Source organism: Pholis gunnellus (assembly GCF_910591455.1).
Source record: "Pholis gunnellus genome assembly, chromosome: 9".
NCBI lineage: Eukaryota > Metazoa > Chordata > Actinopteri > Perciformes > Pholidae > Pholis > Pholis gunnellus.
Genome location: NC_136535.1, coordinates 3,528,989 through 3,554,361, shown reverse-complemented (window position 1 = coordinate 3,554,361; position 25,373 = coordinate 3,528,989). Strand labels below are relative to the sequence as shown.

General features: G+C 40.6%; 1 protein-coding gene across 1 annotated transcript; it reads right to left on the bottom strand.

The window, feature by feature from the left end:
- Positions 1-19,066: 19,066 nt before the first annotated feature.
- On the bottom strand, positions 19,067-19,737 carry LOC306701116 (zona pellucida sperm-binding protein 3-like; the record flags this gene model as incomplete). Its single annotated transcript, XM_079166363.1, has 2 exons — positions 19,067-19,186; positions 19,261-19,737. The coding sequence occupies 2 exons, from the start codon at positions 19,735-19,737 to the stop codon at positions 19,067-19,069; spliced, it is 597 nt and encodes a 198-aa protein (XP_079022489.1).
- Positions 19,738-25,373: the final 5,636 nt, after the last annotated feature.

Genomic DNA, 25,373 nt, shown 5'->3' with positions numbered 1-25,373 from the left:
GAACGCGCTGATGTGTTTTTTATGTTTGTGGTGTTACAAATGTGAGCTCCAGCGCAATATACAAAACTGGTACCGTCTGCTTTCTTTGAGAAATGAGTGGTCAGATTTAACATTGATCTCTATGGAGCAGAACGTTGGTTTTTCCTCTCAATTAAGTGATTTTCTGCAAATGTGTAAATCTTTGGGATTCCACAGTCACTTGTGTACGACAACGACACGATTAGCTACTTCAAGATCATTAAAATATATATGAAGAGTGAAAATTCTGGAGGAAATATATATGTATTGGATAAATCAGACAACATAAACTTTAATTTCTTTTATAACATTTTCATCAAAGTATGAATTATTTTACATTAACATTAATCATGAAATGTGAATTTCAGATGATTTCAAAAAAGGAAAACAACAACCACACTTTACAGCTCATGAGTAATATTTAAATGATGCTGTCTTGCCAATGGAGAGCACCAGCTGGAGAGGAGGAATAGGTTGTGAAGGTCTCCCTCACAGCCCGGGCTTTTCTGGAAGCATTGTTGCTGCCAACACATTCCAGCAGGGGAGAGGGTCGAATGATCATGGTCTAACTTCGTGTCCCAGTGCAGAAAATGATGAAGGATGCAGGAAGCTCTCACCACCTTCTCTGCAACCTGTGGAGACACCCCCGGAACTCGCTGGTAGAGACACTAGTGTGTTGCAAGTATGCCAAAGTTGCATTCCACCATCCTCCTGGCCCCGGACCTCCGGTAGTTGAACGCCCTCCGCTCTCTTGTGTTGTTCTGTCCCGGGTAGGGTCTCATCAGCTCCCTGCGCAGAGGCAATGCCTCATCTGCCACAAAAACATGGGGTACTGTGCTCTGATCCTCAGCACCAGGGAGAGGGACATCTGCAGGAAGCTGAAGGGTCTGGGAAAACAAGGCCTTCCCAAAGGCAAACACAGCCAGGGTCGCTCCATCACTACTTTTCCCATAAGCCCCGACATCAATCACACAGAAGCGGTAGTGCGCATCCACTACAGCCAATAGCACAACAGAAAAGTGCCCTTTGTAGTTGTAAAAAAGGGATCCTGTGTTGACTCGGGCTTGGATTTGCATATTTTTACCGTTGATTGCGCCAAGGCAATTTGGGAAGTCCCACAGACGATGGAAGTCTTCTGCAATATCCTTCCATTCACTCACAGTTGGTGCTGGCATGTACTCAGTGACCAGACACATTCCCAGATGGCTATGACCACTGAATGCACAATGCCAACCCCTATGGTGAAGCCAACACGATAGCTGAAGCCCAGGTTCCTGAAGGAGTGTTAGAGGCAAGATATCTGCAAGTCATAAAACTATCCTCATTTATACTTACTGAATGCATACGTTTTGTAGCTTAGTGTCTCCTACGGATTTGTTGTTAATATAGTGGTCCACCACAAAAAAAGTATATGTGAAACTGTGTGTTTGGATAGCAGGGGTGGAATCTGCATTTATTAAGGTGCTGTACTTCAGTACAATTTAGAGATACTTGTACTTTCCAACTCATGCTACTTTATACTTCTAATCCATTACATCTCAGAGGGAAATATTTAAATATATTTATGTTTAAGTTTGTTTATACTGTGGTATTGCTGCTTTTACTTAATTCAAAGACCTGAACACTTTGTCATCCACTTTGGATAATGTGTGTGTGTGTGTGTGTGTGTGTGGGGGGGGGGGGGGTGGGGGGGGGGGGGGGGGGGGGGAGTGCACATTCAAAATGATATTGTGATATAAAATGAAATAGTTTTTTACTATACTTTACTATGTATTTTTATTTATTAGAAGAAACTCACCTGAGACCGATACTCAGAGATAGTATTACTCCCCATACTGTTTCCTTTTTCTTAGTATGTCATGAACCCAAAACCTTTTTATGGGCTTTTTCCCCCTCCTCCTCATCCAGCTGGAGAGCAACAACAAGAGCTCTGCGTCTGTTAGAATCCCTTTTTCCTATTAATTTCGGTTGATAACCTTGTTGCGCACACACCCCCACTCCACAGGCTAATCAGCTGTTTTGCCCAACGGCCTTTGCCAAGGGCTGTTTTTGAAGCAGTCGCTTCTCAGTGTGATCAGCCCCGGAAAAGTGTTACCCATAAAAAGCACACGAACGAACACCAACCAGGTGATTCTGTTCTCAGCTGAGGCCTGTACATATGACCTGCACCTGAATGTGTGTGGAATATATTACAGGGTGACCAGATATTACGTTTTTTTAGCAGAACACAGTGTCCTAATTCATCTCTGAGATGTTTTGCATACGACCTGATTTCAGCTACCAATTCTCAGAAAATGCAAAAGCAGTACTATTTTTAAATGTATCCCACACAGCCCAACCCACACATGGAACAACCCTCTCTCCAGAATATAAATCATAATAGAATTATGAGCTTGTAAATCTGTCACTCTTACCTTGTAGTAGTTGCCATGACAATGAGGCAGCTGTAAGTGTCGCCTCATTCATTTGTCATCACCTACAGAAGATGTTCCTGTCAGTCACTGGCCTTTAGCGAAGATATTCATCAAATGTACCTGGTATTATTTAGCCACAAATTCATACACTCTAAATGCTTAAATATTTCCATGCTCTGACAAGAGAGGAACTGTTATTGATTCAAGAACAATTAATTGTCATTGTGCAACAGAGGGTTGCATAACGAAATGATATACCACATGACAAACAATACAGTGGTGCAATCCTGTGCATTTTCAAACTTGCCTCAAGGCAAATAGCAGCAACAGAACAATTCTCTAGGCAATATGGCCGACATCTTAACATTAAAAATCAGGGAAACACTGTCTGTCACATTTGACTGTGTTTGAGCACCAAGCATCATTGATGTAAAGAGAGTGCGCCTCCTCTTGTCCAACCAGATCCCTGTGCTCTGTCCTGCCGTCCCTCCTGTCAAGTCAAGTGTAACTTGATCTGGGATGCCACAATGGAACCAAGTCTCTGTAAAGATGTGGGCCCAACAGTCACCAACCTTCCTTTGCTGGCTTAGCTTGAATATTCATTTAACCTGGACTTTAGCCAGGAGCAGACTGGGTGGTGGAATAGCCTTAGGTCCGTGCTAGGTTAGCTTAGCTTCCATCTCAGCTCTCCTCACGCCGATGCTTTCGTTTGGTTGTTTGGTCTGGCTGTTCCGGCTGGTCTTGGAGTGATTGTCTCTAGGTCTGCTGCCCACAAATGAATCCAATCCGCACACTTACTTTTCTGGTGTTGATGAGTGTATCCTGTCATAGTCCATAAGTGCTCCAGTAACAGTAGATACACAAATTTAAAACTCAGACTCTAGCTTTCCCCCCCTAAAAAATAGAAACATTTGTAAATAAAAAAATGTGTATTTGGAGACTAAGTTGGATTTCTTGGCGTCTGTAATAACAAAATTGCTGGACAGAACTCAGCAACATTGGAATTCTTGGTTATTCTATTATGAACCAATACATGTCCAGTCAGCATGGTTCCTCTGAGAACCATTAATGTTCATATCAAAGTTCATGCTTATCTTTTCTATCTTTCTCGAGATAACTCAGTCTGGACCAAAGCCGTGGACAGATTGGCTGTTCAACCTTGACCTCCCTGCAGTGCTTTCTTTTAAGCATGTGCTGCCCATTGGCCAAACCCTTGTCTCAGGTGGGCCACTGTGTCCGTGGGTCGGTTGATTTTAGGCACATATATATATCTTATGGTGACAGGGAGAGCGGCAATGTCCATGTCATGATGTGGCAATGTCAATGTTATAATGAACCAGCTGATGTGGTACCATGCAGATGTATAATAAACTGAGCTTTCATTTGGTAGCTGGATTCTATCTGCATTACTTACAATCTGGCTGCTGCGTCTGTGGGTTGGTTGATTGTAGGCCCGTATAATATATATATATATATATATATATATATATATATATATATAAAGCCAATACACTTCAGTCACCCAAATGGTCAGAGGATTAAAGCGCATTCTTTACCTTGGAAAAAACAAACTTTATATAGTGATGGAGATCTTATCATATGCTCCAGACATTTTTTTTTATAACCTAACATACAGACTCTCTCATGATTTTTCATTGTTATATGAGGGACACAAATTGATATGAGCCAACAAAGGTTTTCAACTGAGTTCTTCTTACCCTAGTATTGTAAATAGTACTGAGTAAATAGGAAATCACATATATTTACAATGATACCGTCTGACATCAGAGCAGCTAATGGAAACATAGAAAGTTCCTGCCCCAGGAAATCATAGATGTTACGATGTTTGCTCAACAACCTTAATCTCAGCAGATCAATGCACTAATGAGTACAGATGACTCATAATGGCACTATCCGTCTACGTAGCTTGTAATGACTAACAGCCTTGACAGATGCTAAACAATGGTGAACTTCCAAACCAATCAATATTCCAGGCTGAAATGCATGTCCAATAGACACATGGCACATTTTAATGGCGCTTTACAAACAATCCGAATATATCTTATCCTACAATACATGCAAATATACACATGTTCACACACATGGGCAGTGATAGCATATTATCAAAGTGGTACCAATGCTAAATGGGTTGAGTCACAACATCACAGTTTTGGCAACAAAGTTGCATTCACCCACAGTGTATAGTGTTGGCAGATGGTTTTGACTTTTGCCATTCCTTATCTCCCATTAAATAGACTTTTAGACAAAACAGTATACTATGTCTCATGTTTTTGCTAAAGAAGTAGTCACTTAGTAGAACCAAAGTGACTCTGCTTCACTGGAAATAATTTCAACAACACCTAACCTAATCCAAAATAACACTAGCAAATCGAGCAAAGAGACAGATTTAAGGTGTTCAGAGGCCAGTAGTCAAGCGTCATCTACATAGGTGCTGGAAGTGGGGTGCCAACCTCCTGCATATTGCAGACAGTATGAGTATTAGAGTATGTGTTTGCTGACCCTTTATTAAATAAATATTTAAGTCAAGTGCCGACAGGCTCCGCCGATGCCGACAGGCTCCGCCGAGCCGACAAGCTCCACCGAACCGACAGGGCTCCGCCAATGCCGACAAACTCCGCCGAATCCGACAAACTCCGCCGATGCCGACAGGTTCCTCCGATGCCGACAGGCTCCGCCAATGCCGACAGGCTCCGCCAATGCCGACAGTCCTCAAGAGACTGTCAGATCGACGGAGCCGCTCCGCCGAGGCTAACGCTCGGCAGAGCCTGTCGGACGCTCGGCGGTACCTGTCGGATCAGTGGAGCTGCTCTGCCGAGCGACAGGCTCGGCGGAGCCATGAAGGCAAGGCTCCGGCGTCAAGGCTCAAGGCTTCGCCGTCTACACTCAAGGCTCCAGCGTCAAGGCACAATGGCTTCGCCGTCTCCACTCAAGGCTCCAGCGTCAAGGCACAATGGCTTCGCCGTCAAGGCTCAAGGCTCGGCTCCGCCGTCGAGTCAAGGCTCCGCCGTCAACGCTCAAGGCTCCGCTCCGCCGTCAAGGCTCCGCTCCGCTCCGTCGAGTCTCCAAGTTCAGATGCAAAGTGACAATCTGAGGTCCGCCGACTTTTTATAGCGCTGTGGTGGTGTTGTTTCCATGACATTTACTGACGTATGCGCGTCCGTTTTCATGCACCCAATAGCAACAGAGACTCTGTTTTTATTTAAAAATCTAGAATCATAGAAATGCTCATCAAAGCACTGAACTTCAAGCAGCTCTAATAAGAAAGAGTAACTTCTCCTCCTGGGGTAGAACCAAATAAGTGCTTCCCATGATACTGTGTTTTTAGTGGCAGCACAGATCCAGTCCTGTAGGCCTATGTCTGGCCATTTACAGTCAGTGAATGTGTAACATAAATGATGCTAATTGTGAAATCTTTGTGCATGGATGACTTAAGTCCCTCGAGTATAAGATCAGCTTTCTTTAAAGAACCAATGTTCACAGGGTAGGCATTGCCGACATTGTATTTTTTACAAAACGGTTCTCTAAGCTTACCCCAGTTATAGGTGTTTATCTAAAAATAAACATGCCAAATTCTCATTTTCGAACCAGGATTTGCAGCTGTTCCTTTGTACTTTTATATACTATATAACTATATATTTCACTATATTTCACTTTGTTTATCACTCATATTGTACAATCTATCATAACAGAGATGTTTGGCATCATTTTGGCATCGTTTTGACCCATTTTGACCTCTCATATCTCCTCCATGCATTTTCCTCGTCTCTGTCTGTGTTTGAGCCCTCGCTCAGCCTGTGCCGGGCGGATCTTGTCATATGACATCTCGTTAGAACCGGGTGCTTATTGAAGTGATTGACAGAATTTTCAGCCAATAAAACTCCAAAACCGTGCCGTGGTCAGCCCCCAAGCCCCAAGCCCCCTGTATGATTCGCCGCCGGCATTTTGACCACCATTTTGGCTCAGAACAACGGAGAAACGCCATTTTGAGATGCTCTCATTGAGCAAACGAACAGAACTCTCACTAGGTACGTTTTTTGGGGAGTTACATATTGAATGCTTAGATACATCATTAAAACCCTCTGAGAAGTTTCGAGAGGAAGCATTTGTTTGGTGCCGCTGCAAACAACTTCTATAGAGATCTGAGACGGAGACGAGAGGCCACTCACTGATGTTTAGCGTGGTCACAAGCCAAAGAGATCAAGAACCACTGGTTTAATTCTTTATTCTAAAATAATTCTGATTTTGTTAACTTTAAATACATTTTTATGTACAGTATATATCTGTAAAGTAACCAGTAATTATAGCAGTCAGATATATACACACACATAAGGGTAAAAGGTTTCATTTTGACTTTTGATTAGTTGAGTAGAAGTAAAACGTAGTATGAGATGGAAATGCCTTAGTAACGAATAAATATAAACGTACTTTACACCAATGCATCCAAACGTTTGAACCTCTCTCCCACACTGAAGCATATGTAGTCTCAACAATTTTGAAATAAATATCCAAAGTGAAATGCATCAATTAAATTAGTAAATCTCCACACTTCAAAAAAGCAAGAAATCAAACAGAACAATGATTCTCTCCACTGAACAACAAGGATGTTAAAATGCTTAATGTTTTTAGTTGAATATGTCCTTGATTTTGTATTTATTGTTAACTATTCTTTTTTTTTCTGGATTACAACCCTCAGGACACCTGCTCGTCTCAGCCGCTCTGACCGTTGCATCTTTAAACAGAACCGTTTAGTTTTGTGCAACGAAGAAACCTGGAAACTAATAATTGATATAATTTTTATATTCTGGAATCTGGAAAGTGTGCTGTGTATTTTTGAAATTCTCCATGTAAATAAAATAAATAAAAAAATAGCAAGAGTTTACAAATATAGCCATTTTATTAATGACTTGGGAAAAAACACAGGGAATACATGCATGCAGGGTATGTATGAGCTATTATCCTCTTTCTTATTAACACACATCTCTTACAGTTTGGGACTGCGTCACAGCTGTGAAGCAATAAAATCCATTCATGTATATTTTTGTTACAGACACGTATCAAAAAGTCATTTTCTCCCAATGTGTTTGAAATGAATACTAACAAGCAGTGGTGTATAAAGTACCCAAAAGCCATACTTGAGTAAAAGTAAAGATACCTTACTGGAAAACGACTCCAGTAAAAGTGAAAGTCGCCTATTAAAATACTACTTGAGTAAAAGTCTTAAAGTATCTGATATTTATTGTACTTAAGTATCAAAAGTAATTTTCTGATATTAAATGTACTTAAGTATTGAAAGTAAAAGTACAAGTAAATGCTGTTAATAAAAAAGCAAAGGGTCAGAATTTTGAGAATTATGAAGTTTATTCTTTTAAGTGCTGTGGCCACCATGACCAAGGACAAGGAGTTGTGTTGAAAATAATTGGGTTGGCTGTGATCCATCCAGGAGTAACAATGTTGAACATCATATATTGTACAGAAGTATACTTTTGCATCTACTATAAACTATGGGCCTGATTTGAACACAACAGGCAAAGGTTTTGCTCAAGCTGAATCTGCAATTGGTCGACTGCTACCATCATAACTCGATCTGATCATCCACAAAATGACTCAAATATCAAAACATGATCAATACTAAAGTATTACAAATCGTAATGCGGCGCTCTCGCGGCTCCTGTCAATCATATGGTGTGGTGGCTAGCTAACGTTAAGTTAGCTAACGTTAGCCAACTAGTGCTGCAATGATTGTAGCTAAGATGACTCAAATCAACAACATCTCACAACTGTCAACACTTCCTCAGCTCACTAACTCGCTAGCGATCTGTCTACTACACTAATTGTCTCATTTGATTTACGATAGCTAGCGAACGTTAGCCTAACATACACCATGTATAGCTACATTAGAAGATCAGACACCTGTCTCCCCCCCCCCCCCCCCCCGACACAGATATACTCCAATCCTGTGGGAAACACTGCTAGATATCTTAACAGGTTTATGATAATTATGATAACTAAACATTAACGTTGCGGCTCATGGGGTTCATCTTAATGCACCTCAATGTGTTTCCTGTGGTTGGATGGGGAGTTTTTGAATGCCAATATTTCAGTAGCTTCGGGTAAGAGGCACTTCATCCGGTACGAAGAATCTTTCACTCCAACATAAGAAAACATTTCTCGCAAATATGGCCACGGTGTTGGTCTTCGTCACCACCGTCGTTTGTTGCGGGAGCAGCAGGTGCTTCCATTTCTGCTTCCATCATGAAATCAGTCATCGTAGAGTGGAATTATACTCATGTAGTCGCTCGCTAGCGAGCATCCTGGGCATCACTGGGAATCAAAAAACCGCGGCTTTGAGAGCACTTGTTTGCAATTGCGTAATAACGTGATTAACCAATGATTTAACTTGCAAGCTAGGTCCACTGATTCACCAAATCTGCTTGCTTGCAGTCTGTGTTCCACCACAGTCCCCGACGTTGGTCTCATGATTCATTTTTTTTCTAAAGATAGATTTTATTTTGTAGCGAGTAACGAAGGTTTCAGGGGAAATGTATCGGAGTCAAAGTATCAGTTTTCTTTGCAAAATGTAGTGAAGTAAAAGTAAAAGTCAACAGAAATATAAATAGTAAAGTACAGATATCCAAAAAAACGACTTAAGTACAGTAACGAAGTATTTCTACTTCGTTACTATACACCACTGCTAACAAGTGTTTTCTCCTCTGTTAAGTCCTCAACCTGTCAAATCTTTTTTCAAGGCATTTTTTTGTTTTAAATAAACAAATATCAATCATTGTAAATGGTAATAATTAACAATATAATTGGATACAAATTATTATGCAGTACTGCAGGGCAACAACCTTAAATTCTGTGTTTTATAAAATATTAGGAACGGTTTAATCTTTTCAACCCATATTTTAAACTAAGATGAACCCTCAAACACTGATCTCTCACTTCATTTGATATTAGGAACGTGTGCTGCCAATGACTAAAGAGTGGGTGTGGAACAGATAGAAAAACGGAAGTCACTACATGGTTCTATCTATCTTTTTCCCGATCTGGCAGCTGGTCACACTTCTGATTTAACGGCAACACTAAGAGCTATGAGCTTTTCTACACATGGTGATTAAAAAGGAAATCCAAAAACTTGTACAGTAAGTGTGCAGTAAAACGTGTAAGGATAACATTAATCTACAATAGAAATAAAAAAATAAAATAAAAAAAATAAAAACTAGCCCTGGCTTGATCTCCTCGTCCTGGTCGCTTATCCGGAATGCATACTCTTTGCTGCTCACCTCCTCGGAAACTTTTCGCGTGTCGTCCCGCCGCTGTTTCCGTCTGCAAGTTGCGTCCCGATGTGTGAGTCCAGGACATACTCAGGGCCAGGTTCCAGTGACTGTGCATGAGGTGAATAGCCAAGCACAAACGGAGGAAACGATAGGCGATACCCTCCTAGAGTGAGGAAGAAACCAGGTTATTTAAGGGAATATGTATCTGATGGGGAGAGTGATGATCAGGTACTGACTAACAAAGATTATTGTTACAGATTAATGTGCAATGTGCCCCTAACATTCAGGGAAGCTGTAACCTCATCTAACTCAAATGAATGGGTTAATGCGATGGATGAAGAAATGCAATCGCTGAGAGAAAATGACACAATAACCAATTTGCCTGAGGGTAAGAAAGCAGTGGGGGGTATATGGGTATATGCAATTAAGAACAATGTTGATGGATCTGAAAAATACAAGGCAAGATATGTAGTTACAGCCAAAAGGTGGGTGTAGACTACAAGGAGACATTTTCTCCTCCAGCTGACCTGACCAGTATCGGTATTGATGCAAAAAGCAGCGCAGGAAAACCTGATTTTACATCAGATGGATGTCAAAACTGCCTACCTACATGCACCAATAGATTGCGAGATTTACATGATAAAACCAGAAGGTTATGAGGTGAAATCTAGCACAGATGAAAAGTTGGTGTGTAAGCTAGAAAAGTCACTATATGGACTAAAACAATCAGGCAGAAATTGGAACAAAATGCTGCATGAGTGTCTGATTGAAAATGACTTTGTGCAAAATCCAGCCGATCATTGTGTTTACACCAGAGAAACAGAAAATGAGAAAGTGATCCTGATAACATGGGTTGATGACAGTGATGAAAATGCACTGAAGGTTGTAAAGGGGATGCTCACAGCAAAATTCAAGATGAAAGATTTGGGTAAACTGAAACATTTTCTTGGTGTTGATTTTGACCAGAGCGATACATGTGTAAAAATGTCACAGAAGAGATATGTGGAGAAAATACTTGAAAGGTTTGACATGCATGACTGTAAACCTAGAACAACACCATGTGAACAAAAACTAAACTACACTGATGATTCCGAAATGATGAGTGATGTCAGAAAATACATAGAGGCAGTAGGCAGCCTAATCTATCTGACTACATGTACAAGACCTGATCTGAGTTTTGTAGTAAGTAAACTGTCACAGTACTTCTCTGAGCCAACAGAAGAGCAATGGACTACTGCAAAACATGTACTGAGATATCTGAAAAGCACAATTGACAAAGAGTTGTGTTACAGGAAATGTGACGATGAGAAACTGGGGCTACATGCATACAGTGATGCAGATTGGGCAGCTGATGTAACTGACAGATGACGTACAACAGGTTACTGTGTAAGCCTAAATGAGAATGGTCCTTTGATTTCATGGAAATCCAAAAAGCAGCCCACTGTTGCACTGTCAACTTGTGAGGCAGAATATATGGCGTTAGCCGCAACTACACAAGAGTGTATTTACCTAGTTCAACGTCAATACGCACCACCTAAGGCACATGTGTCAAACTCAAGGCCCGCGGGCCAAATCCGGCCCGCCACGTCATTTTATGTGGCCCGCGAATCCGGCAGTAAAAAAAGTCAGACTTGATTCAAATGACAATTATCCACTGCTCTCTGTATCGCGCACAGCGGAGGTCCTCCCCGATCCGCGCGTGCACACCGATGCCACAGTCGTCACCCGCAAGCAGCAGCACACCCCCCCCCCCCCCCCCCGTCGACGAAGGTCCGGCAACATCCTTGGCCCTAAGGGGGCAACTATGATGCTGATGTGGCCCAGAGTGAAAATGAGTTTGACACCCCTGACCTAAGGTTTATGAGGATAACCAAGGTACAATAGCATTAGCAAAGAACCCTGTAAGAAGACAGAGGTGTAAGCATGTTGACATGAGTATCATTTCATAAGGTCAACTGTGAATGATGGGAGAATAAGTTTGAACTATTGTCCAACAGACCAGATGGTTGCAGACGTGATGACAAAACCTGCAACAAATTTTAAGTTAATTAAGTTTGCAAAGTGACCATTCATGCCATTGATGGTCCGGTAACAGTGTGGCTCTTCGAAATGGTGTTGGGTTTTGTTGTGGCTCTTTGAGCTGGACTGGTTAGCCACCCCTGATCTAGCCTATTTCTATTCATTTATCCATCAATTGTAAAATATTTTTAAAGACTATTCCAATTGTTTAGCTAACTATTTATATCTCTGTGCATGGCATTGCATTAGTGTTTTTTACAAGCTTCTCATCTTATTCTATAGAACAATGCCACGTGCACTCTCTCGTGTGTGGAGACATTTCACCCCAGCAAATGTAGACGGAAAGGCTGTGTACATTTGCAAATACTGTGCAAAGACATATGTCAAGAATACCACAAAGATGCAGAAGCATATATTTAAGTGCCCAAAGTTTCCTCAGGGTTCAAATCAAGAAACCCCAGACACAATGTCCACGTACAAAATATGCTTTCCAGGTCAGATCAGAGTTGAATCACTGAATCCATGGAAATATTATAATGCATGTTTGATTCCTATATTTAAAAATGTTTGAAAATTATCATCCCAGCTGTCAAGTGCACCTTTAAGATGTTAAAGTGATATTCAGAGATTAATTTAGGGTTGTAATTGTTTTAGCCTGAACCCATTGGTCAATTGTTATTGGGGTGGATATGTATAGATATGTTAATTTATTATAATCTTCTAATAAATGAAGTATGTTAAGGGGTGAAGGGGTCAGTGTTTTCTTCAGGATTTAGTTTGGTTCATTTAAAATGATCAAGATTAAATAACATTTACAATGCACCACCAGTAAACAACATTTTCCTCTTATAATGTATCAAATCTGGAGTCGGTTGTTTTAATGTTAATGTGTTATGTGAATAGCTCTGAAATGTAATAGTGTAGTTAGTTATGTTAGCAGGTTGTAATTAAGTTATTTTTAAACCTTTGTTCTAATTCTAACTGATGACTGATGATAAAAGAATGACTGAAAATACAGGTGGATAGACCATAATAAAACCAACAATAACAACTTAAAGTTAAAAGGAATTTTATTCACAATTTAATACAGTTCAACATAACATGTAACAATATGTTAGAAAATGAACAAGTACATTCAGCATTTCACATCATAATTTACAATAATGTAAATTACCGCGGGCACCGCTCCGCCGTCAGCCTCAGCTCCGCCTTCGGGCTACGATCCGCCGTCAGTAAATGTCATGGAAACGACGTCACCACGACGCTATAAAAGGTCAGCGGACCTCAGATTGTCACTTTGCATCTGAACTTGGAGACTCGGCGGAGCGGAGCCTGACGGCGCAGCATTTCACATCATAATTTAATAGATGATCTATTTAAAATAGATGAGCATTCTACACTTTACATGTGTTTTTAAATAGTTTACACGTGTAAGTATGCTCATCTATTTTAATGTTGAAATGTTTACATTATTGTAAATTATGATGTGAAATGCCGAGCCGACAAGCTCCGCTCCGCCGAGTCTCCAAGTTCAGATGCAAAGTGACAATCTGAGGTCCGCTGACCTTTTATAGCGTCGTGGTGACGTCGTTTCCATGACATTTACTGAGGCACGTCCGTTGTCATACCCCATAGCAACAGAGACTCTGTTTTTATTTAAAAATCTCATATTTGTTAATATATGTCAGTAGTTTTTATACATATATATTTGTGAGCTGTGGCCAGGTTTTAACACGTCAAGCACTTCTACATATCATAATTAGAAGAGCAATATACACTCTAAGAAGGGTGTGTAAAAAATGAGACGTGTTGAATTTGTGTGCTCAGGGACACTGTTGTGTTAATTTCAACACAGGAAATGTGTAAACCATTTCGACACACCAGCTGTGTTACATGGCTTAACATATAAATGTGTTATTTCTGCAAAATGTGTGTCACGAAGTGTGTAATGGAAGTAGGCAGGTATTTTGTTAAATAGTTTAATAGATTAAAAAGTTAATCAGGTGAGTCAATAATCACATGACTCACGGGAGTTGTTAGTCACGTGACTCGTTTGTCAATCGTTATTTACTTGAGTCGTGAGACAATCTGGTGACGTGACTCGTTAGTCAAGTTAAGGTCAACCATGCTCTTTTCCTAAACCTAAATAAATGGTTCTATATTTGGTCGGTCTGCACCGGCTACAGGGGGTGGCTTGCTACAGTAGCTAATGATTGATCTTCTGTGGTGCGTGGCCGTGCTTCTAATTTTACAAGCCTAGCCTCCAACACAGCAAATAAACTACACTTATTACTAGTGCTGGGTGTGGTGGAAAATAATCTTTATAATGCAGTGGCGGGCCGTGCATTTCATATCTGGGCCTTCACTGCTGAAATACCACCTTATAACCACATGATGGCGCCACAGCTAGGGTTATTATTCGTTTCTTGGCTGTAACTATATAACGTTACGTATGTAATTTTAAGGAACAGCACTGTCCTGTAAAGCCGGGTAGGGTTTATTCACTATAACAATAAAAAGTAAGAGCAGCATGTATATATATTCAGTTAACCTTCAATAGTTTGCGTTGCATAAAAGTGCTAATGCTCCTTCCAACCAGTCCGTATAACGAGTATCACTGTTACACAACGTTTAACCATGACAAGCTCGAAATCCACAAAACCAGCCTGAAAATGAAGAAAATCTGAAGTCAGTAATATCTCACTGGAAAAAAATGGCAATAAAATAAATAACATTCCTGTGAAGTTAATAAAGAATAAAGAACATCCGATATTATCAGTCATTCCTCCTGTTCTCTGACCTCCTGGCAGCTTTGTCTCAGCCAGCATAGAAGTTTACAAGAACAAACTAAGATGAACAGAAAACAGACAGTCAGCTTCTGTTTTAGCTTGTTCCTAAAAAAAAGTTGCTTTTGGTAAATAATGCTTGCTGTGCTTGGGTCAATTGCATTGAAACGGTCTTTAACGTGACCGCTATGGAGCTTTTGGAATATTGTATGCCATCAGTCAGACAGTCTAAAGTGCATCCTTTGTTTTCCTCACAAAATAAACTATTCTGATCAAGATCTGATCAACTATAACGATAAAGTGTATTCATATAACACTTCATGAAGATCAAACTGCTTTACAAAAGAGTATAAGTTAAAGTATAAAAGTCATACAAAGATTTAAATCTCCAATTTCACATACGCTAACTATTTTCAGGAACATTAACAATCTTTTGTGCAGATGACCTTTTATGTTGCTCGATGAATGAATACTTCCAGGTTGTGAATAACATTTATATATGTGTCATCTTCAGTTACCCCTCTGTCATTACCGACCAAGCAAGATACCTCAAAGCCATTCGTTCCTTTGACATTTCAGTAGGTATTCAAGGTTTGCACACAGTGCTCGAGGGGAAGCTCCAGTCCCGACTGCAGCTTGAGAGGGGAGATGACTGAAGTAGCAAAAATTTACATTTTGACTTCATTTATGTTTCTCACAGACTCACAAGCAGTGGCGGGTGGTCAATAGAGGGGCCTGGCCCCACCTTGACCCCCGAGAAAAAAAAAGAAATCATGCGCTTTTATTTTGAAGGGGATTTTGATTGCAGCCTGTCTGCTCGTCATCTCCGCTTGTGTGCACGTCTGAGAACGCCCACCTAGTGGGGCATTTAGCCCCACCGAGGCGGGTCTATGAAGCAGTTTAGCCAATCGCTGATTAAAGATATAAATGAGTGACATACAATTTAACCAATCAGCCTCCTCAAATAGATTCAGAGTGGGGCCAAATCGTTTTGGCCCCACTATATCTATAAGCTTATATCTATAAGCGTGTGTTTTATAGTATACTGAATATTATTATATGATATATTGTTACACATATATGTGTTATTTACTGCTTTTTTTGAGTTGGAATAAATGTTGAATATTATGGGGCCAAATCGTTTTGGCCCCACTAGCTGCGCGTTCTCGTCAGGAGAAGTCTCTACAGGCGAGCGTGAGCGCCAGCGCGAGCACTACTCCTCCAAGACCCGGTAGAGAGGAGAAGTTTGAGGAGAAACTGCAGTGAAAGAGCTGATCCCAGATCAGCCTGACCACAATCAGACAGCAGACTAGCGGGAAAGGGAAGCAATACATGAAGCTTCTCTACTAGCTGTACCAGACAGGTTTGGCTAGCTGGATGCAGTCATGCTAATAACTTATTTAGCTTTTTAAAACACCGGGGACAGATCCAGCACGGACAGTTAGGGAGTGAGGGATGAGGAGGTAAGGAAACATGAAAACACCAGGGCACACATGAGAACTCTGTCAAGCTACATATTAAGCAAAGTGAACATCTTTTCTTCTACATAGTTTCATGACAACTTGGTCATGGAGGCATCAACATTTAATTGAGATGGTAAATTAACAGTGAAAACTCATCATAGCTTATATCTATAAGCGTGTGTTTTATAGTACTGAATATTATTATATGATATATATATATTATACTGTATATATATATATATATATATATATATATATATATATATATATATATATACTGAATTCCCCGTGAGGGTGACTTAAATAAGATGTCCTGATTATTTTATGTTTATCAAAGTGTTATTTACTGCTTTTTTTTGTGTTGGAATAAATGTTGAATATTTAACTGCAAAGTAGTAATGCGTGTTTGATACCTTAATTTTTTTGCATTAAATCATACTGGGGTGTTTGCTGAAATTGATTGGATGGCCCTACCTAGAACATTTTCCACCAGCCGCCACTGCTCACAAGACTTGCAGTGAGCGAAAGAAAGGTGCTCACAGTCTGCCTTTGATATTGAATATGATGGATAAAGGAAACCGCTTTACAGAGAGAGAGCAAATAAGCTGAAAACAGCAACATAAAGGCTATCTCAGTTTGCACCATGGTGAATTAAAGTCACTTAAAACCACAACATTCCTCACTCAAATCAATGAGGTACGTACTTCTCTCGGCAAATGGTTGGACTGCAAAGTGGAATGTCTTGAGCTACTTATCAGTGAAAATCAAGAGGAGGTGAAAGCTGAGATGGACAACAAAGTAAGGCAAGTTCAAAACAGTCTTGATTTGGAGAGTGGACAGCTTTCTACTCGAATAAAACGCCTGGACCAACTGAAAACCAAAAAGAGCACAAAGATGACATGGCCAACCTAGTAAGGCAAATTAAAAACCATCATGATTTGGATATCGGTCAGCTTTCTGGTAGAATGGACAGGATGGAGGTAAGACTGGATTGTAAAGCATCCGGCCCTCAAATTCCAGTCTAACGAACCACACATCGCCTCTAGCAAGATCTAGCAAGGTAGGAATGGGTACTGAAACCCTGTGTTAAACGGGCCCTGGTGCTAAATTATTAAAGACCGGAGTATTGATAAGCCCCAACGTTAATGGTGCTTTCTATCTTTCTAATTTTTTATGTTTTGGTGTAATTTACTATCACATTGCAACATACATCTCATCTGCTCTCTCTGTCGGGGCTGAGCTGAGCTCTACTATACACAAAACACACAAGCACAGACACTCGGAGGGAAGTCAGCGAGCAGAAAGTCTGAAGTGAACCAGGTGAAGTGAAGATTGCTTGAGTTGATGACAAATACACTGATTACCATAAGTGTAATAAAACATTTGCAAGCAAAAAGACAATACTCTATCAATACATCTGTCCAACAAGCATAAATGTGTAAATTAAAGTGAAACCTAATTTAATCGGCTCTGTCCGCAGTCTCTCATCCACCCCAGCTATGTTTCAGGCAAGTTGGCACATTGCAGGAGTACTTGGCGTATTACCACTACCTGTAGATCAGTGGAATAATGTGAAAATTATTTATGACATGTTTTGCATCTTAAGAAAGTTTGAGATCTTTACTTTAAAATTAAAACCTAGCGGTGGGTTTAAACAATATGTGGAAAAAGTTTGTAATGACCAGCCCACTGACATATCAGTAGCTTTAAAACACTACAGATTAAGGTTCTGATGACACAGAAAGAAAGCCTAAGACTGACCAATCACTGTGAACCAGGGGCTTGTTGCAAGTTGCAATTTGTATCGTGAAGCAATTTCTCCAAACACGCATTATTTTAACTTGGAGGTATCTTTTCATTAAATTTGTTGGAACATACTAATCCAGAATTTCACAAACATTTTGTATATATGTGTCTCACCTTCTGTCGAGGTTCTCCCTAATGTAGGTTAGGCAACCATTTTGAGAGTTGTAACCTTTGACCATCAACATTAGCACCTGTTGGCACACTGCCACAATTAGCAACACTGAGTGGCTTCTTGGAAGATTATCGCAATCAATTTTGAGAACCACTTCCGAGAAAAGCATTTATTTTGTTTCACCATCACTCTTGCCGATTACCAAAGGGAAACCATCACACGTATGCTCACAGTTGTGTGTATGTTGAGGGGGGGAAAAAAGTATATTCCTACAGTATAACCCTCCAATCATGAGCTGCAGAAACATCTGTAAAGTTCAGCACTGACTTTTAGAGAACTGCTAACCCTACATTTAAATCAAACATGGGAGAGGACAAACAGCATTAACTACGTGGGTAGTTATTTCTCCTTCACCCCCTCAGTGTCTGAATAAAATCAGTTCTGCTCAGGTTTTACAACACGTTTCTACACTGTGCACACAATGAGGAAGCATTCACTGCTTTGCCTTTCAAAGTAAAAGGTCAATGCTTCTAGGCCTCATGGGTTGCTTTTATTGGCTTTGAAGAGATCACAAAATTAGGAAGAAAATGATTTTCAAGATAAACATGTATAAATCAGAATGTATTGGTTTTAGAAGGGCTAGCTTTTACTTTGACACGTTGCAAATGCTTCCTCACACAGGTGGCGCTATCAAGGGGCTAGAGAACACTTGGCTTCCCAACAATTTCATTTAAAGGATCGGCGGTTCGATCCCTGGCTCTACTAGTCCATGTGTCCTTTGGCAAGACACTTAATCCCAAATTGCTCCCGTAGCCGTGCTTGTGGTGTGTGAATGTTAGATAGTCCTGATGGGCAGGTGGCACCTTGCATGGTAGCCCCGGTCATCAATGTGTGAATGAGGACGTAGTGTTAAAGTGCTGCGAGTGGTCGGAAGACTAGAAAGGAGAAATAAAAGTACCATTTACGTTGCTTCTGCACTGAGACCGGCCGTTGGTTAGCTTAGAAAGGCCAGGGGTGAAGGTGCTTTAGGGCATAGATTAGGGTAGAACCAGTGTGCCGAGACATACTTTTATTGTAGTTTGCTTTTACATACAATAATTTCTACACAGTAGACTCAAGCAGGTCTTTGCAGGCTAATACAGCTTTCAATTCACATCAGGTAGTGGCACTCTACTCCAATGACGGCACTCTGGCTCCTCGTGATGCTACTGCTGCCAGACACGGGGTTGTAAATCAGTGTAAAAGCATAAATCAAGGTATTCTCGATCACCTAAGGAAAAGAGAAAAAGTTAGACATTTGACTGAAAGTTTAATATCAAGGCATTCTATGAATAAAAACCTCACCACTCGTCTGCTACCACAGCTGTGCAGCTCATACTCAAAGGCCAGCACATGAGACAAGTTGTCGATCTCAGTGGCTGAGCAACCCCCGAGTGTGAGATCCCCTGGGTTAATCAGCTTGCCAAGGCCCAGCAAGTCCTGGCTCACTTCCACCTGGATCCTGCTTTCTCCACACCTCACAGCAACACGGTTGGCAGTCGCTGGTTGCCGCAATACATAATTGACAGGGGTCTCTTTCACTGAATCCACTGGATCTTCTGGAAATGTCCAGGACAGTGGCTCGGCTGCTGGCTGGATCTGCTTTGCCTGGAGCACGTCAGCTTGTTGAGTAGACTCCCTGGAGTGCACTCTCTCAGGCTCTGCTGCTGGTTCATCCTCAACTCGCCAGTAGTCTGGCTGGCTCATACTGAGGATTCTAGCATCACTAAAGCTGACACATGCAAGCACAAAACCAAACACAACCAGCTGCCTGGACCCCATTGTTGCAAACACAGAATGTTCTCAAGCACGGCCACTGCAAGCAGAAAAAGGCAGAGACTCCTCCCTCTGACTCGTTAGATGGATCCCTTTACACATGTGTAGATCTCAAAGCTGCACAGGCCTTACTAATTAAAGACAGGAGTAACCAATTTAACCAGTAACCAATACTTTGTATCTCTACTGCATTACATTTTAAAAGGACAATATTGTACTTTCATTATTCAATAAGTAACTATAATAGTTAATGGTTACGTTACAGATTAAGATTTTATATATACAATGGAATATCAGATTATTTTATCAAATGGGGCTGCAACTAACAATTTTCATTTTCTTAATTAACCAATTAATTGTGTGATTTATGAAAGATCCCAAATTTGTGAGAAATGCTCATTGCAGCCAAGAACAAGGTGACGTCTGGGTGACACATTATGTGCGGGTAAAAAGAGAAATAGCATTTCCATAATTGTACTAATTTATTCACTATGTTATTTACATCTACAGTTAGTTCGTTTTTTAAAATATATTTGCTCAACTACAGCGTGAAATTGTTTGCATAACCTCTGCAACAGTTTCAGCACAGTGCTGAAACGGTGGCTCCAGGACCTGGGGCTGTTCTGAAAGCACAAGTGGCTCCAACCCCGGAGTGTACAGAAAATAGATCAGTGATCTGTGTCCTTTTCCTGGTGTTCAGAAACCTGTAGGATCGTCAAAAGAGGAATAGTGGAATAGTGCCAATCTGCCTTGAGCTATGGAGGCCTGTAAATGATACTAATAACGTGTCATTCACAGAGTTCATTAGAGCAGAGCCAGACGGAAACAACTGAAATTGAGGTAATATGTGTCCATGCAAATTACTGGCATTGCAGATCTGTTTTGTCACATGGTTTTGGTCTTAAGACCAAGTCCCTTTAGGCCTCAGAGTTGAATTGTGGCGCAGTACTGGTGGTCTGCTTGACAGCTTATTTGTTAGCTTTTGATCATCAAACCCTTACTGATTTATGACATGACATTTTGTGGTTCCAGGCAGGACAACCCTTTACTGATTGTACCTTTAGAGTCCCCACTAAAAGTAGAGCTGCAAATATAAAAAAAACTATCAATAGATTGTTTTCCTGTGGAAGTCATGAACTGATGTCTCTAGTTGATTTAATGTCCAGGCCCGGTCAACAATCTGACTCTACTGCAGTTATGTGATATTTATTTAGGCCTCCAGGAACTACAACTGTACAACAGAAGTGATCCCTTTAGAGCTGAATCAGGGTGCTGAGATGGCAGCTGTTTCCTTTTGCTGGCTCAAAACCTCAATATCCCCAGACCTATTAAGTGATAAAGTCGACAGTTTAGAGCTTAGCAGAGCATCTCAGAGGAACAGGGAGCGCCTTAAGGCTAATGGGGTACCAACTTGAATCTCTTAAAAGGCCTTGACTGCATTTTGCCCAAATTAGGATGGAACCAGCACATTATATTTGCCATGATTATTTGGGATGCTGTAGTTTATATAGTCGATGTCTAAGAACAAGATCTACACTTTAGTCTTTGACTGTATAAAACATAATTCAACTCTGCATCTTAACCTCTGAAGGTCAGTGTAATTCAGGACTGAGAGGATATTTATTTAGATTTCTTTTTTAACTTGATAGAAAAATCACTCATTTTAACATGTGGAACATAAAGTCACCATATTCCTCTTCTTTAGTTCTCTGCTGCCATCTAGTAGCCACACACTGTATGCTTCTTTTATACTGTAGAGAACCGGCTGCTTGGACAGAAACACATCGGCACTGCAATGACATGTTGTGTATCGTGTTTCACCATTTAAGTGGCACTGTGTATGATTCAGTGGTGGGGTATCCAAGCATGTAGGAGAACTACGGTGGTCTTCAGGTAACAAAAGACATTAGAAAGGCTCTTGCTCACAAGTTTTTTGGGGGAGTTTTTCCTGTAGCGATGTGAGGGTCCCGGGACAGAGGATGTCACATGTGTACAGATTGCAAATTTGTGATTTGTGATTTTGAGCGACACAAAATAAATGTAATTTAATTTAATTGCTGGAGCCAGAGTTTGGATTGTCTGTTCAGACCTACACGCTGGTCCAAAATGGCGGACTCCGTGAAGAGGACCATGTAGATATAAACAGCTCATTATAAGGTAAACATTTTTAGGTGTTAGAATAGAATGACCTGCAATGCAATGTTATGACACACATTTTCGCTTTGTAAACCATGTACTCTTTGTTCCAGTAGTATGTATCCTGACATATAGCATTAATCACAATGCCATGCAAACACATTATTTTACAGCAAATATATTGTCCCCATCTTGGTTTTGTTTAGTTTGTTTTCTGTTTTATTTGGAAGTTCCCTGCCTCTTCTTCTTCTTCTTCTTCTTCTTCTTCTTCTTCTTCTTCTTCTTCTTCTTCTTCTGGTGGTTGGCAAACAGCTTTCGGGGGCATTACCGCCACCCACTGATCTGGAGTGTGGATTTAAGGAAAATAACTACTACGAAACAAAACAAAACAAAACAAAAAATAAAAATAATTCTCAAATTCTATTCATTAATCTTGTTGCCTCTAAATATGCCAGAAGAGGCTTCCAACATTTATCACTAAAGTCTTTCTTTAGTACATCAATTATATTTTCCTCTCCCATCTCTCTTAGACCACCTTTCAGAACGTTTCTCGCTGCCTCGTACCTCTGGCATGACAATAAAACATGGTCCACAGTTTCTTCTTCCTCACAAAATTCACACCTTCCATTATTATGTTTTCTAACAACATAGAGGGAACTGTTAAGACAAGTATGTCCATTCCTTAGCCTTGTCATAACCCTCTCCTCTTTTCTATTTCGTCCACTAGATCCAGTTCCCTGCCTCTCGTGTCCTGTGGTTGTTTGTCTTCCTATCTTTGTGGTTTTCTCTCCTTTTTTCTGTGGATCACCTGTGTTGTTTTCGTCTCGTCAGCCTTGCTCTGTTCCCTTGTGTTTCTTCCACCAATCAGCTTTCAGTCTGCCCCCGCGTCTGCCCACCTGTGTCTTGTTGTCTGATTAGTGTCCTGTGTATTTATAGTCCTGTCTTTTGTCTTTTGTCTGCCGTTTGTGGGTTGTCTCCTTTGTTCCTGTTAATATTCCCTTGTGCACATGACTGATGTGCCTGTTTTGTGACATTTTGCTGCTTGGGTTTTTAGTTACTACTTTTGTACTCACCAGTCTGGTAAGTTTTTGTTTTGGAGATTTCTTTATTAAAATTTCTGTATATCATCCTTCTGCTTCCTATGTCTCTGTATTTGGGTCCATCCCCTGTTGCCTTTTTGTTGTGTGTTCAACAGCATCAACAATGTTACATTAGGCTGGAGTAATGAGTGTTTATCTCTGCCAGGCATAAATGTGTGTGTACCTCTGTCTGTCCACAGCTAATCTTACATACTGCTGGACCCACCAGCCTGATCCAGCAGTCCTGCGGCACTCGTCGTGCCAAGAATGTATAAACCTGTCAACGTCTCAGATTTGGAAAAGCTAGTAGAATCATCTAATAGTTTAGTTAATTATTTAACTACTGGTCGAGTTCAAAGTGTCCTTCTAAAGTGTCCCATGTCGGAAAAAACCTTTACATGCTCTGAAGAACCAGAAATAGCAGACAAGTGGCAAAGAATTGCGAAGGGCTACATGACTGGGCCTTATGGTAGTCCTCCCTTCTTATTTCCGCATTATGCATAGGTAAAGCTTTTAAAATACTCTGAATACTTAATAATGGTGCGGGCAGCTATTACAATTTGAATTGCGATTGATCGCATTATGTGCAAAATTCAATAATGACTTCACAAGTAATGATTGCGCACTTTTATTTAAAAAGTACTGCTATATGAACAAAAGTGCAATAACATTTGGTCTGCAAATGGGGTGTGTTTTAACAGCAGTATTTCCTTTACACACTGGCAGAACGCTGGAGACTGTGTGCTACGTAGGGGAAGTGTTCAAAAGGCAGACGTCTCGCAGCAGCGATCATAATTATTGTGCTAAGTGCGCCGACTTTTTTTGGAACATTCCACTGCTGAGCAACATGATCAAATGTTCTGCGCTCGGTTCAGCAAAACGTCTATCTGTTCATGACAGTCGGAGCACGTGAACGCAGCTCCCACGGTTCATCAATATAATGCACTGTAACTCCGAGGTGATTATGGTTACCCAGCGATGTCCAGTAGTCTTCAGTGAGAACAACAGTTGGTGCACATTGTTACGCCGTCGCTTTGTAGTCTCTCCTTTTCATAAAACTTGTGTATCCTCCATGTGATGGTGCGTCTTGAGGGTGGCCCATACGTGCCGTCATTCGTTGCGATCCTAAGAAACGTTCCTCAGACCATCATCTTCATTACTAATCGGCCTGCAGTTTGTATCCACTTAGCATAGCATTTGTTTGCTTGTCTTGCTTTTGTCTATCTATACTTCTCCCACACGCTGCTTCAAGTGGTCTGCTGAGCCTCCCTCCACCATTGCAGCGAGCAACGGACTTTCTAAAAATAATAATATATATATATATATATATATATATATATATATATATATATATATATATATATATATATATATATATATATATATATATATATATATATATATATATATATATATATTAATAATATTCTCAGCCCCTCATGATGATAGAGCTCCAAGCTTACTTACTCATACCTTTTATGGCACATATTCCATCTGTCGCAGCGGCGTCAAATGACGAGATAAAATATATTTCAGACCGACTAAACTTGGCTGTCGTAGTAGGCCCTGTGTTTTCATATACCCTTTCAGAAGCACTTCGTTGGATTGTTGAATAACTGCGACTGCATTTGTTCTTCATCTATTAGATGACTTCAGTGTGCCTCCCCAGTTGGTTTGTATTATAGACGTAGGAAAGCGTGTCGGATGCAGCGTCTATTTCTGAACATTCTTTACTTTCGTCATTAGGCCACCTTAAACCTACTATGAGAATTATCCCTCAAGACAGATCATTCATATCTAGATTATCTGACCTCTTAAAAACAGTGGACAAACTCCACGATCTTGTCTCCTTAAGAGAAGGATGCAGATCTGATTTTAAGATCGGACTTGCCATGTTATATTGGAACTGTAGCTCGTTGTTCTACAACTAATACAGAAAACGTCAGTCACTCTCGTAGCTCCTTCTGTCAGTTTGGGGGAATCTAAAACGATCAATGGTTCGCAGACAGCTAGCAAAAACGAGCTTTTATTGCGCACTGTTAAGATTCCCGGAAATTAAAGTTCAAGTCATTTAAGCTGTGCAGATCCCTCAGTATGTAGCCTGCTCTGGAACTCCTTCATTCGCAGAGACTCTGGTTCACGGCTTAAAAAAGAGCATCCAAGAAGCAACGATAAGCGTCTCCCCTTTCATAGCTTTAGTGCACTAACTGATGTCTCAATTAAGGCGGGGGTGTTTTGGATAGATTCATGACTGGAGACTATTTTTTGTTTTTCACGGCTTTATGGGTTCCTCCGGTGCGGTCAATTCGCAACCAGCTCAGAGTCTTTTGATCCTTTGCATGATCTTACTATTTCTAACATCATAGATGCTCGCATTTACCCATCTACCTCAAGCATTTAAAAACCGAGGGAATTCAAGGCTAGAAC